Source organism: Pseudophryne corroboree, chromosome 2 (assembly GCF_028390025.1).
Source record: "Pseudophryne corroboree isolate aPseCor3 chromosome 2, aPseCor3.hap2, whole genome shotgun sequence".
Lineage (NCBI taxonomy): Eukaryota > Metazoa > Chordata > Amphibia > Anura > Myobatrachidae > Pseudophryne > Pseudophryne corroboree.
Genome location: NC_086445.1, coordinates 109,554,343 through 109,573,805, shown reverse-complemented (window position 1 = coordinate 109,573,805; position 19,463 = coordinate 109,554,343). Strand labels below are relative to the sequence as shown.

Sequence of the window (19,463 nt, the reverse complement as noted above, 5' to 3'; positions counted from 1 at the left end):
TTGTCCGTCTCCTCGGGCACAGTTTCTAGACTGAGTCTGGTAGGAGGGGCATAGAGGGAGGAGCCAGCCCACACTCTCAAACTCTTAAAGTGCCAGTGGCTCCTAGTGGACCCGTCTGTACCCCATGGTACTAATGTGGACCCCAGCATCCTCTACGTACTACGAGAAAAGGTTTTACCGGTAGGTAATTAAAATCCTATTTTTACCTTAAAATATAGAGATTTTCCCTACCTTTTCATCTGCTCTGGGGGCATAGATAACATCACATTGTGAAGTACTGCTGAATCAAGACCGTATTGTTTCCTTGGCCAGGCTCACGCTTCTGATAGCCATTGAAGGATTTTTACTCTATATAGCAAATTTAAATGACTGATGGCTTGAGAGGAAAGACGGACCTTGGACTGTGTATTGTGAGAATGGGGCTATTCTTTATGTCTGCAGCCGAGTGAGCGCAAGCAGAGAAGTTTTTTATATACAGTACAATACTTTGGACCTGATAGAGGAGCGGTTAGGTGGATGGGTGGGATTCATATCCAAAAGAGGACAGCAATGTGTGTGCTGCAGGCTTTCCCATCTTCTGTGCCTAGGAATACAATTATGTCAGTGCACGAACGTGGAATAGATTTGCATTAGTGAAGTTCAGACAGTACTGCAAAAAAATGTAGAGACTGTTTCCTTTCTCATACTTACTGCAAATTGAAGAAATAAATCATTGGATATCTCATTATATTTCTCCTTGCATACTGCGGTGGAATTTAAATTGCCTTTTTGTTGCAGCATCACCAAACGCTTCTTCCTTATCATACGGAGTACAGATGGCTTAAGAACAGAAGAGGGTGATAGGGCAACACTTTCAGCCTTGCATCCACTTTACCCGAACTGTACAGTCTCCCTTTGTGGTCTAATAGTTTTGTAACTTGTAAGAAAGGATTGTGACCTCCTCGATCACAGGGCTTTTAGAACTTATGTTAAACTTAATTATTCCGGCTGTTTAATTTTTTTTCTGTATAATGAACAATTAGCCCATCTCCTACATTAGATGGCAGTAGTTACTTGTCCTGTTACAATCTATGTATTATATTTCAGTTATTACACTATTATATGTGGCATATGCTGTATTTTATCCACTTGTTGCACTATTACTGTTTTGTTGTTGTTTCCACTTGTTTCACTGTTACCACAGTATTATTGTAGCCACGTGTTACCCTGTTACTATGCACTTGTTACACTTTAGTACTGTGTTATTGTGTCCACTCATTACGCTTTCCATCTGTTGTGAAACTACAAGTCCCAACTCGCCCTGCCACAGTTTTCCTGTTATGGAATGATAATACTGTGGCAGGGCATGATGGGATGTGTAGTTTCACAGCAGCTGAAGAGCCACAGGTTAGGCAGGTAACCTTTGTTACTTTATCATGTAACAAGTATCTCCACCTTCCCAGGATTCTGTCATCTGGGTTTATTTGTTCCCATTTATTTCCTGATGGAAGCTTGGAAAGTCATTTTAATGGCTCTGTTTTGGGGGTCACATGTGATACGCTGTAGGTTTACAGGTTGTAGCAGTCTGCCGGGTGTTACTTTTTTTTATTTATTTTTATTGACCTTATAAAGCCAGGGATACATCAATTTGTAGTTGCATTCCATTACCCCTGTAAGGCCCAACACCAGTATGTGTTTATACAGATGTGTCCACTTACATCTAGTCTCTCTACACCTTAAACAGTTCTTCTAGTCACTCCTTGTCATGGAGTGACTCTGTAGCGCCGAGCATCTTTGTGTGACTTTTTCCATTACAATGCATCTTATTCACAAAATGATGCGAATAGGACGCACTAGCAGCTTCTGCTGATTAAAATGATATATGCAGCATGCCTGTATTCTGTGTGTGACTGTGGCTGTTTCTGCATACGAAATGGTACGTTACACAGATTTCCTAGAAAACACTGTAACATATAATTTCATATGCAGTTACAGCCGCAGACACTCACAGAATATAGGTCTGCTTGTGCGTCCTGTTTGCATAGTGATGCAAATAAGACACATTTTCGGCAACAACAAAAAAAGTTGCACAGGACCTGAGGACACATCTGTATCTAGGAGCAGACCTTGTAATGTTTCACAGAATGTTTTTATGTTCCTACTTTAGGAGCTGAAGGTAATATGTGAGTGTGCTGAATTCTCAGTTTATTTGTAATGGCGCATATAATAATTAAGGACACAGAGCAGCTGTGTTTTACAGCACTGTCATATATGGTCTGAAAACACAAGATGCATGCAGCAAGTGTCATTATAACATATTCATTTCAATTACAGGAAAAAAGACTGAAGGAAAAGGCAGCCAGGAGAGCGACAAGTAAGAGAGGGAAAGAGGTAAGAACGCAGTCTCTGAAGCTTCTACTTTGTAGATGGAAAATTGTCCTGTCCTTAGCACCGCAACTAGAGCCAATGTCCGCTTACGTCTGTATATTCTAGTGTTATATAATAATAATAATAATAACCTCCCCTCCCAACACTATCTCCTCTTCCATCCATGATCTTGTAGCCACCCAACCTGCAATCTCCTTCTGCCATCTAGGTATTTAATGCATGTACAAGTCCGCCTCGTCCCCCAGGCATTTAATATGCTATTTGAAATGCTAGCATGCTAATTGCAGCCCGTGCTAGCATGTGCTCTGCCAGCTCAGTTAGAGGCGCCGGTGGGGAAGGTGCAGAGTACAAAGCACTTTTTTAGTGGGCTCTGAATAATCACCGTTCATAAGAGGACGGCCTATTGTTTTGGTTTGTTTCCTTTAAGTGGTTTTGTTTTAGTGCTATTTCTTAAACCCTATACCATAAATCATAACTTAAATTAGGGTCATTTTTCTGGCGGATGCCAAGCAGTTTATCTGTGGAGTGCAAACGTCTCTGTGGCCAGGCCCCTTCTCCGTCACTACTCCAGGCCGTATGCATATGCTGAATGCAGTGAGATAGTAGAGGCCAGTGCTAGAGGGTCAAACCTCTGTTCTCTCAGGTCAGCTTATGCAGTTCAGAGGACATGTGTGCGACTCCACTGCACCCATCTCTCACCGCTAGGGCATCCTATGGCTGAGGATCACAGGACAACCTGAAACTTGCACACCTTCCCTTATTCTAAAGGGAATGTAGCATGTCAACACACATTCTCTCTTCGAGGGAACACATTCATCAAGTGTACTTCACAGAGCCTAATGTTGAAAATCCATGCAATTTGCTTGTCCGCCACTAGATGGCACCCTGACGGAATCATATTATGCATGTTCGAGGAATGAAATGTATGCAGTGGAGAACTACAAATGAATGATATCCATCACCACTTAGGCTTAGATGCTGCACTGTGCAGTCAAACAAAGAAATAATTCAATGGGCATCATGCAGGGTGGCCCCTTACATGTCTTTAGCGCCACCGATAGTCCTCATGGACCGAGAGTCTATAGTTCCCCTGCTATACCAAGATATATAGTACTTAAGCCGGTTATGAGCTAGAGAGAATAAGAAAATCTGTAGTGTTGTCACTTTGCTTAAATGAGTCTGCTTGTTCCTGCATCAGAGGGGCCATGGTTGTTTTAATGGTTAATGTCCTGAACTATGTCAGCATATGTGGCCAAAGCACATGGGGAAGATTCCAGAGCCTAAAGAGCAGTTTTAGAAGTAGAGGAGCTGATTGCTGTGGCTGTAAGTGTGCCATCCCCCCCTCACCTTTTCTTCTTGTGCGGCTGTTTGGGGGGCATGGAAGGTGTAAAAAATCTCTTCATGCACAGCCAGAATGTTCCCCTCACTGACTATGGTGAAGCCCCAACGTTTCAGACCATGGTGGGGGGTCTGGGATTAGTGTAATAGCTGCAGCTGCAAACAAGCGGTTTCAGTCTGCAGCCATCTCCAGTGAGGGCGGGGCAGGAACTCCCGTCACTTTCATTTAAACCAGCTTTTCTTTCTCTTTATCTTCTAAAATAATGTTTGGTATAGCCTTCTTTTTATAACCTAAATTAGCCAAAAGAGTGAGGGGACACTGGTGCTGATTTCTAACACTGGTCATATTTGTGCTTTTGAAACGTTTTGTGCTTTGTACAGAGAGCCCTTGAATCGTGTTTCTCTGCTGAAATGCGTCTCTCTTTACCGTAGAGGTTGAGACATGATCTCCAAATGCTCCGAGCTTGTACAAAAATAAAGTTCTTTTGTGAGAAAGACTGTGCACCCCTTATCACAGCTAGGATTCATAGTCCTTAGCATTCCTCCGCCTGATGCATAACTTGTAAGGGACGCCCTCACTTCTACCCAGTCTTTCTCTCAGCCACTGCGAATCTCTGCTCTCTGAAGGCGGCCATCCTGCTCCATAAACCTTTACGTTTTGTTGGAGTGTTTGATAAATGTGCAAATCAAGGTGCATTTGAACCGACCATAGAAGGTTTTGTGCTACGTAAATGGGCAAGTGGTGAACATGGTGGGTACACACTGATCGATATATCTGCAGATCAATGGATCTGCAGATATATCTATAGGCGGACAGCGATATATCGGTCGTTCAATAGTGTGTACCCAGCTTAATTTTCTAAGGAATGGTGATAAGCCTGTGATTGCCAACTTTGCTTTCTTTCATGTTTTACATTGTGATCACTTGCTCACGGTGTGCAGCATTGTGAACAGTGATGGAGTAATTATCTATACAGTTCTATTGACATGGGATTAGGCTACAGTAAGATATAGAAGGACTTGCTCAGCTAACAATTAAACAGCACTTTGACATGTTACAGTGGATCTGAATGTAGTGCTTTATAGAACTTGCAGTCAGAGGGTTTACATAATGTTTCATCATTTGATAAGAATAGAATACATTTGGCCGGTGAATACACTACCTAAAGAGTGCCCTCCTATTTTGCCAGATCAGAGCTATATAAATGTATTTATTTATTTATTAATTAATTAACAGTTTCTTATATAGTGCAGCATATTCCGTTGTGCTTTACAATTAGGTGTTTTAATGGGTTTTGGAATTTTCCTGCTGCTTAAATGACTTTTGGAAGTGTAAATGGTAGATTATTGGCATAGCATTTGGAAGGGGCAGATTGATGACCTTACTGGTCACATGCAGGATGTGCGGGTGTTTGGTCATGGCTTACTACTCAGATAGTGGGCGGCTGATTCAGACTTCAGTTTTATAGCACTGCGTATGCTCCGTAGCTGAACGCACGCCTCTACAGGTCATTCAGTGTTGTATGCTGCTCAGCTGCAACGCCGCTGGAGGCTGAATGTGCATAACTGGGTGATCAGGGCGTGTTGTCAGAAATGCTGATGGTCAGATTTGTACGTATGCACAGATCCGTCTCTTGCATCAGTTATAGGTCTGATGTAATTGTTTGCTGATGATGATGACAGCTATTTGACCAAACAAATTCATACGGGTTGTGTGGCTGCATAGTTGCATGCAGTTCAGCATACTGGAGAATATTTCTATAGATGCAGTGCAAGTGTAATTGCGGCCAACTTGCATGCAACTCTGAATTGCCCCAGATGTACAAGTGGTAGCTGAGACCTTACTGCTCAGAGACTGGATGTACAAGTGTTAGATCAGACCTTACTGCCCACAGACTGGATGTACGGGTGGTAACTCAGACCTTACAGCTCAGAGACTGGATGTACTGACGGCAGCTCACACCTTACTGCTCAGAGACTGGCATGCTTAGACCTTACTGCCCACAGACTGGATGTACAGGTGGTAGCTCAGACCTTATTGCTCAGAGACTGGATGTACAGGCGGTAACTCACACATTACTGCCCACAGAATAGATGTACAGGCGTTAGTTCAAACCTTACTGCCCACAGACTGGAAGTACAGGCGGTATCTCAGACCTTACTGCTCAGTGACTGGATGTACAGGCGTTAGTTCAGACCTTACTGCTCATAGACTAGATGTATAGGCGGTAGCTCAGACCTTACTGCTCAGTGACTGGATGTACAGGCGGTAGCTCAGACCTTACTGCTCAGTGACTGGATGTACAGGCGGTAGCTCAGACCTTACTGCTCATAGACTAGATGTACAGGCGGTAGCTCAGACCTTACTGCTCAGTGACTGGATGTACAGGCGTTAGTTCAGACCTTACTGCTCACAGACTTGATGTACAGGCGTTAGTTCAGACCTTACTGCTCAGTGACTGGATGTACAGGCGGTAGCTCAGACCTTACTGCTCAGTGACTGGATGTACAGGCGGTAGCTCAGACCTTACTGCTCACAGACTGGATGTACAGGCGGTAGCTCAGACCTTACTGCTCACAGACTGGATATACAGGCGTTAGTTCAAACCTTACTGCCCACAGACTGGATGTACAGGCAGTATCTCAGACCTTACTGCTCAGTGACTGGATATACAGGCGTTAGTTCAGACCTTACTGCTCACAGACTGGATGTACAGGCGGTAGCTCAGACCTTACTGCTCAGCGACTGGATGTACAGGCGTTAGTTCAGACCTTACTGCTCACAGACTGGATGTACAGGCGGTAGCTCAGACCTTACTGCTCAGAGACTGGATGTACAGGCGTTAGTTCAGACCTTACTGCTCAGTGACTGGATGTACAGGCGGTAGCTCAGACCTTACTGCTCAGTGACTGGATGTACAGGCGGTAGCTCAGACCTTACTGCTCAGTGACTGGATGTACAGGCGGTAGCTCAGACCTTACTGCTCAGCGACTGGATGTACAGGCGGTAGCTCAGACCTTACTGCTCAGTAACAGGGTGTACAGGCGGTAGCTCAGACCTTACTGCTCAGTGACTGGATGTATAGGCGGTAGCTCAGACCTTACTGCTCAGTGACTGGATGTACAGGCGCTAGCTCAGACCTTACTGCTCAGAGACTGGATGTACAGGCGGTAGCTCAGACCTTACTGCTCAGAGACTGGATGTACAGGCGGTAGCTCAGACCTTACTGCTCAGAGACTGGATGTACAGGCGGTAGCTCAGACCTTACTGCTCAGAGACTGGATGTACAGGTGGTAGCTTAGACCTTACTGCCCAGAGACTGTGGATGTACGAAGGTAGGCCATCCCACACTGTTCAAAGGGGATCGATTCCGGCATCGGTATTGCGACCACCGGGATCCCGGCGGGCGGTATGTTATACACAAACCGTTGAAAGATCAATACTAGCGCAATTCTTATACTACACCATCTCTTCAGAGCGTTCTTGGTTTTTTTTTTAAATTGTAATTTGGCATAAAGGTCCTCTCGTAATAGTCAAGTATCTCTTTAGAACAATAACTTCTCGGACGTCCTATCCTAAAATAAGCTGAGCCGTATAACTGCAAGTTTTATCTCCCTGATTTTTAAGTACTTGAAAGAGCAGGCTTTTATATCGTTTCTATAGTTCATCAGGGCAGGGCGGGTGCTCCGACACTGAAAACATGAAAAGATGCTTAATAGTGTGTCTGTGTCCCCACGATAAAACCAATCTGTCACCGGGGTGTCAACCTGTGAAATAAACAGTTGATGAACCTCTCACAGACGATGTGGTGTTTTCCTTGAGTCACTGAACAGGATCTTCTGGCAACGAGTCCAATTTATTCTCTACTTTATGATCCGATGACATGTCGGTGCAGCGATGTGTTTCATCCCCTAATGTCTTTCAGGATTATCCAAAGAATTTAATCAAGTTTGAGATGTAACAGTGTAGTGTCATGTTTAACGAAAACACGATAACTTAATGTCATCCTCCAACATTTAACAAAATGCTCTTCCGCTACTTTTTTCATTCATGTATTTATCAACATATTATGTATGTGTGTGTGTATATATCATAATTATATATATATATATATATATATATATATATATATAAAATACACTGTACATGCTCTCTGCCATAATAAATTTTATGTCCCTCCATATTCTCTCTGCCACTCATCCCGTTACTGTATTTTGTGTAGTGACAGTAGAACAGAGATAACAGATTTGCCTGTCTCAGCTCTGGGAAGCTATAGGAGGAGGTGGGAAGAATGCACAGACATGAATATAGACCAATCATGTCCAAACTGCAGCCCTCCAGCTGTTGTGAAACTACATATCCCAGCATGCCTTGACACAGTTTTGCTGTCAGAGAATGCTAAAGCTGTGTCAGGGCATGCTGGGATGTGTAGTTTCTCAACAGCTGGAGGGCCGCAGTTTGGACATGCCTGATATAGACTTTGTTTAGCAGCTGTTTACTGGTTGTGTTAACAAAGAAAGAATAATACATACGGATGAAAAATATCTTTAAGAGACTGTAACAGCCATGAGTATCTACTATTGTAATTCTCCACCTTCTGTGTTACAGTATTTGCTCTTCTGTTTCTGCCCCTGTCTTGCCTGCCTCATTCCTTCTCCATGCTGGTCCAGGCTCTTTCTGCCCTCACTGCTATACTGCCTGGTCACCTGTCCCTGGAAATCCTTTATGTAGAGCACATGGCGGGTATGCCAGTCTTCTGCCCTAACAGCAGAGCCACAGACTTCTTACTTAATAGCCAAACCCTCCATAGTGAAGTGCAGAAAGTAGTGTTGGGGGGCAGTTACCCCGATTGTTCCTGTCCCTTTGAATCTGCAACTGAAAGCTTCTGCCTACAGATGTGTCCCCTTACATCTTTGCTCCGCGAGCTACAAGTGGCGTAACACAGAACGCATGAGTGCCGTGTGACTCCGTAGCATCGTGCTTCTTTTTTTTTTACATTATCCTCTGCAAAAAATGTGTCTTAGACGCACAGTAATGTAATAGGACACATGATCAGCTTCTGATGATAAAAATGATATGTAGCATGCCTATATTCTGTGTGTGTATATATCTGTGACTGTATTTGCATACAAAATGCTCTGCTACAGTGTTTTCATGGAAAACCCTGTATCGTGGCATTTCGGATACAGATAGAGCCGCAATTACACTAGTGATGTGCACCGGAAATTTTTTGTGTTTTGGGTTCGGTTCCGCGGCCGTGTTTTGGGTTCGAACGCGTTTTGGCAAAACCTCACCGAATTTTTTTTGTCGGATTCGGGTGTGTTTTGGATTCGGGTGTTTTTTTCAAAAAACCCTAAAAAACAGCTTAAATCATAGAATTTGGGGGTCATTTTGATCCCAAAGTATTATTAACCTCAATAACCATAATTTCCACTCATTTTCAGTCTATTCTGAACACCTCACACCTCACAATATTATTTTTAGTCCTAAAATTTGCACCGAGGTCGCTGGATGACTAAGCTCAGCGACCCAAGTGGCCGACACAAACACCTGGCCCATCTAGGAGTGGCACTGCAGTGTCACGCAGGATGGCCCTTCCAAAAAACACTCCCCAAACAGCACATGACGCAAAGAAAAAAAGAGGCGCAATGAGGTAGCTGTGTGACTAAGCTCAGCGACCCAAGTGGCCGACACAAACACCTGGCCCATCTAGGAGTGGCACTGCAGTGTCAGGCAGGATGGCCCTTCCAAAAAATACTCCCCAAACAGCACATGACGCAAAGAAAAAAAGAGGCGCAATGAGGTAGCTGACTGTGTGAGTAAGCTAAGCGACCCTAGTGGCCGACACAAACACCTTGCCCATCTAGGAGTGGCACTGCAGTGTCACGCAGGCTGGCCCTTCCAAAAAACACTCCCCAAACAGCACATGACGCAAAGAAAAATGAAAGAAAAAAGAGGTGCAAGATGGAATTGTCCTTGGGCCCTCCCACCCACCCTTATGTTGTATAAACAGGACATGCACACTTTAACCAACCCATCATTTCAGTGACAGGGTCTGCCACACGACTGTGACTGAAATGACGGGTTGGTTTGGACCCCCACCAAAAAAGAAGCAATTAATCTCTCCTTGCACAAACTGGCTCTACAGAGGCAAGATGTCCACCTCATCATCATCCTCCGATATATCACCGTGTACATCCCCCTCCTCACAGATTATCAATTCGTCCCCACTGGAATCCACCATCTCAGCTCCCTGTGTACTTTGTGGAGGCAATTGCTGCTGGTGAATGTCTCCACGGAGTAATTGATTATAATTCATTTTAATGAACATCATCTTCTCCACATTTTGTGGATGTAACCTCGTACGCCGATTGCTGACAAGGTGAGCGGCGGCACTAAACACTCTTTCGGAGTACACACTTGTGGGAGGGCAACTTAGGTAGAATAAAGCCAGTTTGTGCAAGGGCCTCCAAATTGCCTCTTTTTCCTGCCAGTATAAGTACGGACTGTCTGACGTGCCTACTTGGATGCGGTCACTCATATAATCCTCCACCATTCTTTCAATGGGGAGAGAATCATATGCAGTGACAGTAGACGACATGTCCGTAATCGTTGTGAGGTCCTTCAGTCCGGACCAGATGTCAGCATCAGCAGTCGCTCCAGACTGCCCTGCATCACCGCCAGCGGGTGGGCTCGGAATTCTGAGCCTTTTCCTCGCACCCCCAGTTGCGGGAGAATGTGAAGGAGGAGATGTTGACAGGTCGCGTTCCGCTTGACTTGACAATTTTCTCACCAGCAGTTCTTTGAACCCCTGCAGACTTGTGTCTGCCGGAAAGAGAGATCCAAGGTAGGTTTTAAATCTAGGATCGAGCACGGTGGCCAAAATGTAGTGCTCTGATTTCAACAGATTGACCACCCGTGAATCCTTGTTAAGCGAATTAAGGGCTCCATCCACAAGTCCCACATGCCTAGCGGAATCGCTCTGTGTTAGCTCCTCCTTCAATGTCTCCAGCTTCTTCTGCAAAAGCCTGATGAGGGGAATGACCTGACTCAGGCTGGCAGTGTCTGAACTGACTTCACGTGTGGCAAGTTCAAAAGGTTGCAGAACCTTGCACAACGTTGAAATCATTCTCCACTGCGCTTGAGACAGGTGCATTCCACCTCCTATATCGTGCTCAGTTGTATAGGCTTGAATGGCCTTTTGCTGCTCCTCCAACCTCTGAAGCATATAGAGGGTTGAATTCCACCTCGTTACCACTTCTTGCTTCAGATGATGGCAGGGCAGGTTCAGGCGTTTTTGGTGGTGCTCCAGTCTTCTGTACGTGGTGCCTGTACGCCGAAAGTGTGCCGCAATTCTTCTGGCCACCGACAGCATCTCTTGCACGCCACTCTCGTTTTTTAAATAATTCTGCACCACCAAATTCAAGGTATGTGCAAAACATGGGACGTGCTGGAATTTGCCCATATTTAATGCACACACAATATTGCTGGCGTTGTCCGATGCCACAAATCCACAGGAGAGTCCAATTGGGGTAAGCCATTCTGCGATGATCTTCCTCAGTTGCCGTAAGAGGTTTTTAGCTGTGTGCGTATTCTGGAAAGCGTTGATACAAAGCGTAGCCTGCCTAGGAAAGAGTTGGCGTTTGCGAGATGCTGCTACTGGTGCCGCCGCTGCTGTTCTTGCGGCGGGAGTCCATACATCTACCCAGTGGGCTGTCACAGTCATATAGTCCTGAGTCTGCCCTGCTCCACTTGTCCACATGTCCGTGGTTAAGTGGACATTGGGTACAACTGCATTTTTTAGGACACTGGTGAGTCTTTTTCTGAGGTCTGTGTACATTTTCGGTATCGCCTGCCTAGAGAAATGGAACCTAGATGGTATTTGGTACCGGGGACACAGTACCTCAAACAAGTCTATAGTTGGCTCTGCAGTAATGATGGATACCGGAACCACGTTTCTCACCGCCCAGGATGCCAAGGCCTCAGTTATCCGCTTTGCAGCAGGATGACTGCTGTGATATTTCATCTTCCTCGCAAAGGACTGTTGGACAGTCAATTGCTTGGTGGAAGTAGTAAAAGTGGTCTTACGACTTCCCCTCTGGGATGACCATCGACTCCCAGCAGCAACAACAGCAGCGCCAGCAGCAGTAGGCGTTACACGCTAGGATGCATCGGAGGAATCCCAGGCAGGAGAGGACTCGTCAGAATTGCCAGTGACATGGCCTGCAGGACTATTGGCATTCCTGGGGAAGGAGGAAATTGACACTGAGGGAGTTGGTGGGGTGGTTTGCGTGAGCTTGGTTACAAGAGGAAGGGATTTACTGGTCAGTGGACTGCTTCCGCTGTCGCCCAAAGTTTTTGAACTTGTCACTGACTTATGATGAATGCGCTGCAGGTGACGTATAAGGGAGGATGTTCCGAGGTGGTTAACGTCCTTACCCCTACTTATTACAGCTTGACAAAGGCAACACACGGCTTGACAAATGTTGTCTGCATTTCTGTTGAAATACTTCCACACCGAAGAGCTGATTATTTTGGTATTTTCACCAGGCATGTTAATGGCCATATTCCTCCCACGGACAACAGGTGTCTCCCCGGGTGCCTGACTTAAACAAACCACCTCACCATCAGAATCCTCCTTGTCAATTTCCTCCCCAGCGCCAGCAACACCCATATCCTCCTCATCCTGGTGTACTTCAACACTGACATCTTCAATCTGACTATCAGGAACTGGACTGCGGGTGCTCCTTCCAGCACTTGCAGGGGGCGTGCAAATGGTGGAAGGCGCATGCTCTTCACGTCCAGTGTTGGGAAGGTCAGGCATCGCAACCGACACAATTGGACTCTCCTTGTGGATTTGTGATTTCGAAGAACGCACAGTTCTTTGCTGTGCTTTTGCCAGCTTAAGTCTATTCATTTTTCTAGCGAGAGGCTGAGTGCTTCCATCCTCATGTGAAGCTGAACCACTAGCCATGAACATAGGCCAGGGCCTCAGCCGTTCCTTGCCACTCCGTGTGGTAAATGGCATATCGGCAAGTTTACGCTTCTCCTCCGACGATTTTATTTTAGATTTTTGAGTCCTTTTTTTACTGATATTTGGTGTTTTGGATTTTACATGCTCTGTACTATGACATTGGGCATCGGCCTTGGCAGACGACGTTGATGGCATTTCATCGTCTCGGCCATGACTAGTGGCAGCAGCTTCAGCACGAGGTGGAAGTCGATCTTGATCTTTCCCTATTTTTGGAACCTCAACATTTTTGTTCTCCATATTTTAATAGGCACAACTAAAAGGCACCTCAGGTAAACAATGGAGATGGATGGATACTAGTATACTTATGGATGACGAGTGACTGCCGACACAGAGGTAGCTACAGCCGTGGACTACCGTACTGCGTCTGCTAGTATAGACTGGATGATAATGATATAAAAAATATATATATATCACTACTGCAGGTATATATTATAATATAATGAATGACGGACCTGCTGGACACTGTCTGTCAGCAGAATGCGTTTATAGAATAAAAAAAAAAAACACCACACGAGTGTTTAACTTTTTCAGGCAGACAATATACTGGTGGTCACTGGTCAGTCACACTGGCAGCAAAAGTGTGCACGGTTATGTACTCCTGCTATAACTGCTCCCCAGTCTCCCCCACAATTAAGCTGTGTGAGCAGTGAGCACTCGGCACAGTCAGATATACATAGATGATATTATCATGCAGCACACTGAGGCTGAGCACAGATATGGTATGTGACTGTGTATCGTTTTTTTTCAGGCAGAGAACGGATTTTAAATAATAAATAAAACTGGTGGTCACTAGTATAACTATCAGCAAAACTCTGCACTCTCTGAGTACTCCAGTCCTAATGCTCCCCAAAATTACTAAAATTAAATTACTAGTAAATCAAGTGTCTCACTCTCTATCTAAACGGAGAGGACGCCAGCCACGTCCTCTCCCTATCAATCTCAATGCACGTGTGAAAATGGCGGCGACGCGCGGCTCCTTATATAGAATCCGAGTCTCGCGATAGAATACGAGCCTCGCGAGAATCCGACAGCGGGATGATGACGTTCGGGCGCGCTCGGGTTAACCGAGCAAGGCGGGAAGATCCGAGTCTGCCTCGGACCCGTGTAAAAAGGCTGAAGTTCGGGGGGGTTCGGATTCCGAGGAACCGAACCCGCTCATCTCTAAATTACACACAGAATATAGGCATGCTGCATATCATTTTAATCAGCAGAATCTGATCTTGTGTCCTATACACTGTACCTAGACCTCGACACTGTAGATCTTCTTTACCACACCCGCATAACGAGATGGTGTACAACATTTATTTTTTCTTAACCTTTATGCATACAGATATTTATAAACTAATTGCATATATCTATAACTGTTGCTGGGCATACACGGTCAGGTGACATACCTGTCAGATGGACAGGCATTTTACCTGACCCTGACAATATCCGGGACATACAGTACACTTTGAGATCTTTCACAATGCATATCACATGATATCCGCCCCCAGGGAGGAGACATTTCCCCGTTCCTTCCCATGTGAGATACAGTATCTCACAGTGCATGTCATGTGATATCGGCTCTCTGCCCCAGGGAGGAGATATTTCCCTGTTCCTTCCCATATGAGATCTCTCACAGTGCATGTCATGTGATATCGGCTCTCCGCCCCAGGGAGGAGACATATCCCCGTTCCTTCCCATGTGAGATACAGTATCTCACAGTGCATGTCATGTGATATCGGCTCTCTGCCCCAGGGAGGAGACATTTCCCTGTTCCTTCCCATATGAGATCTCTCTCAGTGCATGTCACGTGATATCGGCGCTTCGCCCCCGGAGAGGAGACGTTTTCCCGTTCCTTCCCATGTGAGATCTTAGTGTATGTCACGTGATATCAGCACTCCGCCCCCGGGGAGGAGACATTTCCCCATTCCTTCCCATATAAGATCTCTCACAGTGTATGTCACGTGATATCGGTGCTCCGCCCCCAGGGAGGAGACATTTTCCTGTTATTTCCCATGTGAAGGAACAGGGGAATGTCTGTCGGTCTGCCGGGGAAGGGCATGCACTGCCTGATGCAGCCGACCGGACACTTGAAAATATTGCATCAGTGCTACATGCCAGACCGATCAATATTTTTAGGGTTCGTTCAGCCACATGCACAATGTAATTATCTGGCTGCTGCTAACAGGCAGATCGAACAGATCATTGTAGCATGTATGCCCAGCATATGTAACAGAATTATTTATTTATTGTAACATAATTAATGTAAATTTATGTAAGCTTAGGGCTCCAGTGTGTCCCTGTTTTCCCATGACAATCCTGCTATTTTTCTTGATAAATCCTGCAGCATCGCTGCCTGCTAGAGAACAGTCGTGAATAGTTTCCGATAGTTGTTTTCCAATGAAGCGCTCCGGAAGAAAGCATTCAGGGGATATTGTGGATTTAGCAAATGCAAGGTCGCCCAGTGTTCCCTAGAAACCCGTATGAGGCCTTAGAGACTTGTTGGTAATCTTACTCCCTTTACAGCAGTAACCACAATCTCTTTGCTAATTTTTCACCTGTCCGTGCTATAGCCCGAAGATGATTTAGTTAACCCTTAAGCTACGGATGTATTGCCTTGCTTGCCCAGTAACCTGTGTAATTATATTTGCGGTAACGTTTCGGAACATTTTACCTACGCCGTGCACAAGAAAGGAGACAGGTGACAGCCACATTTTTCATTCACTGCATAATAGCAGGAATCATACAATCAAAACACATTTCCTTGCCAAAAACAATATTCTTTATCAAACGGTTACAAAAGTGGCCATTACCTGCCAGGCTCTGCTAACTAGCTTAGCGTGCTCTGGTGATCAGGGAACAGATGGAACACCGGTGCAGTCTCCCACCTACAAAGATGTAGAACATTTTCAATTGTAACCTTGGAAACTTCAAAATGCCACATTTAAAAAATGCTAATTGCACTCTGCAGGATTATAATCTTCCATTTTTTTCTCCCTGCTTTAAAAGTGGTGACTAATTTCTCATTACATAAGACCAGCGTGGAGTGGACGTCTCAGACCTGCTTCCTCGGTGGGGATTTACGTCAGAGCATATGAAGTGTATAAAAGTGGACAGCGTTGTCATGGGATTTGTTACAGAAATGTGCTCTCTCTGAAGCCTGCCTTTTAAAAGGGTCAGATTAACCTTTACTTACCAAATCCTACCTGTGTCGGGAATGAGCAGTGGGAATTCACGGAGTCTGCCTCATTTTTGCTATTTGAGCAACATCTTTCTTTCTGCCTCCTTTTTTTTAATTTTTTTTATATTGTTGTATTTTAGCCTTTTTGCAGTTGTGTGTGTTTAGCACATTAACCCGGTTTTCAGTTTAAAGTAAACTCCACAGAATTAGTTCCTCTGTCACATCATATGGACAGGCTTCTGTTATGATGTGCATATGTGTATCTGCCTATATCTAGACTGAGGGGTCCATTTACGAAGCCTTGGATGGAGATAAAGTACCAGCCAATCAGCTCCTAACTGCCATGTCACAGGCTGTTGGGTAAATGTATGAACTGTTGATATGGGGGGTAAGAGGCATCAGAGCAACTTTATGTGTGCTGTACCGCTCCCCCCCCCCCCCCTTGTATGATGGCAGCGTTGCCGGCTCAGCGCCCCTGTCCGTATCGGCGCAGGCAATGTACAAACCGTCAGCATCACTGATCGTTCCGACACCTGCAGCTGTCGATTTCGACAGCTGCAGGTGGCAATGCCCATAGATCACCGCAGTGTCAGAGCTGTCCTTGGTTGTGGTGGGTGCCGGCTCCGGAGTGCGCTGGGGATCTCACGTGAGTAGCGAGATCCCGCTCATGCGCAGAGGAGCCGGCCGAGCAGGGAGACACAGAGCGTCAGCACTAGGGTGACGCTTTTTGTGCTCGGGGGCCATCGCCGGAGGGAGGAGCTTTCACTCCCCCTCTTCGGCAGACTGGATGTTAATACATCTTGTCGATGTCCCTTTTTTATTTTATTTGAATAGGCAGGTTGGCAAATTCAATAGCTCCGAGATTACCAGAGCTAATTGTATCCCCCACCCTCAGTCTCTATAATGTGTGCGTGTGTATTTATATATTATGGTCAGAAGATGGCTAATGACATGTAAAACTGTAAATTCACAGTACAATCTGTAATGATTTGTGGTTTTCAGTCCTCCTTAAGCTACAGATTGCCATCTGCATTCTTCCTTTACTGAAACGGAGTTACCACTGGAATGTGTGTGAAATAAGGGATTTATCCATACTGCAATACATAGAAGAGAATGGTGAATCTTCACTGCAGCACGTTCTGAATCTGTTCGTTCAGCCACCTCCACGTTTCTAACACTTGTTCTCATTTGGTTGTTTATTTGAACAACAAAGATAAGCTTTATTATTGAATAGAGTTCTTGAGAAAAAAGAGAATTGTATTTATCCTTGTATATGGCATCCACCATCACATAGAGCTCCTCCTACTGGCCAGTGCTGCTCATTTCTCCTCTACTATATAAAGCGTCAGGCAGACAATGGGTGTGTCCAAGCCTGTGCCGCCCACACCAGCAACCTACCATTCAAGGGAATCAATAGAATTGCTTGGTGTTGGAATTAGACCCATCTCAGTAGAATAGAAGAGAGGGACATTAGACCATTGGAGCCCTCAGGGCTATATGCCAGGTAGGAGGATCATAAAATAACACAAAAGGAAGTATAACTTCCTGACTTGTCCTATCAGTAACATTACTACAACCTATACAATTAAGCTAGATACACACCATAAGATTATCTGTCCAATCTTTCTTATTGAATAAAAAATCTGGTAATGTATGGAAGCAAATAACAATTGACCATTTGCTTGCAAACACTGGAAAACAGACACAAATGGTTAAATTGATTTGATTTAATCGATTTATCTGAAAAACCTTTCTCTGACGTCCTAGTGGATGCTGGGACTCCGTCAGGACCATGGGGATTAGCGGCTCCGCAGGAGACAGGGCACAAAAATAAAAGCTTTAGGACTAGGTGGTGTGCACTGGCTCCTCCCCCTATGACCCTCCTCCAAGCCTCAGTTAGGTTTTTGTGCCCGTCCGAGCAGGGTGCAATCTAGGTGGCTCTCCTAAAGAGCTGCTTAGAAAAAGTTATTAGGTTTTTTATTTTCAGTGAGTCCTGCTGGCAACAGGCTCACTGCAACGAGGGACTTAGGGGAGAAGAAGTGAACTCACCTGCGTGCAGGATGGATTGGCTTCTTAGGCTACTGGACACCATTAGCTCCAGAGGGATCGAACACAGGCCCAGCCATGGAGTCCGGTCCCGGAGCCGCGCCGCCGACCCCCTTGCAGATGCCGAAAAGTGAAGAGGTCCAGAAACCGGCGGCAGAAGACTTTTCAGTCTTCATGAGGTAGCGCACAGCACTGCAGCTGTGCGCCATTGTTGTCAGCACACTTCACACCAGCGGTCACTGAGGGTGCAGGGCGCTGGGGGGGGGGTGCCCTGGGCAGCAATGATAATACCTTGTTCTGGCTAAAAATACATCACATATAGCCCCTGGGGCTATATGGATGTATTTAACCCCTGCCAGGTCTCACAAACACCGGGAGAAGAGCCCGCCGAAATAGGGGGCGGGGCCTATCTCCTCAGCACACAGCGCCATTTTCCTGCACAGCTCCGCTGCGAGGAAGGCTCCCAGGACTCTCCCCTGCACTGCACTACAGAAACAGGGTAAAAAAACAGAGAGGGGGGCACTTTTTTTGGCGATATTGATATATTAAGCTGCTATAAAGGAAACAACACTTCTGTAGGGTTGTTCCTATATATTTATAGCGCTTGGGTGTGTGCTGGCAAACTCTCCCTCTGTCTCCCCAAAGGGCTAGTGGGGTCCTGTCTTCGATAAGAGCATTCCCTGTGTGTCTGCTGTGTGTCGGTACGTGTGTGTCGACATGTATGAGGACGATGTTGGTGTGGAGGCGGAGCAAATTGCCGGTAATGGTGATGTCACCCCCTAGGGAGTCGACACCGGAATGGATGGCTTTGTTTATGGAATTACGTGATAATGTCAGCACGTTACAAAAATCAGTTGACGACATGAGACGGCCGGCAAACCAGTTAGTACCTGTCCAGGAGTCTCAGACACCGTCAGGGGCTGTAAAACGCCCTTTACCTCAGTCGGTCGACACAGACCCAGACACGGACACCGAATCTAGTGTCGACAGTGAAGAAACAAACGTATTTTCCAGTAGGGCCACACGTTATATGATCACGGCAATGAAGGAGGCTTTGCATATCTCTGATACTGCAAGTACCACAAAAAGGGGTATTAGGTGGGGTCTGAAAAAACTACCTGTAGTTTTTCCTGAATCAGAGGAATTGAATGAAGTGTGTGATGAAGCGTGGGTTAACCCCGATAGAAAACTGCTAATTTCAAAGAAGTTATTGGCATTATATCCTTTCCCGCCAGAGGTTAGGGCGCGCTGGGAAATACCCCCTAGGGTGGATAAGGCACTCACACGCTTATCAAAACAAGTGGCGTTACCGTCTCCTGAAACGGCCGCCCTCAAGGATCCAGCTGATAGGAGGATGGAAACTACCCTGAAAAGTATATACACTCATACTGGTGTTATACTGCGACCAGCCATCGCCTCTGCATGGATGTGCAGTGCTGGGGTGGTTTGGTCGGATTCCCTGACTGAAAATATTGATACCCTGGATAGGGACAGTATTTTATTGACTATAG

General features: G+C 45.6%; 1 protein-coding gene across 2 annotated transcripts in view; it reads left to right on the top strand.

The window, feature by feature from the left end:
- The window catches only part of DDX10 (DEAD-box helicase 10), a 518,528-nt gene that overhangs the window by 334,769 nt on the left and 164,296 nt on the right, over positions 1-19,463 (top strand). For both annotated transcript variants that reach the window (XM_063951594.1, XM_063951595.1), the window contains exon 16: positions 2,314-2,370. In XM_063951594.1, the coding sequence (XP_063807664.1) occupies positions 2,314-2,370 (57 nt within the window). The remainder of the gene's footprint in view (positions 1-2,313; positions 2,371-19,463) is intronic.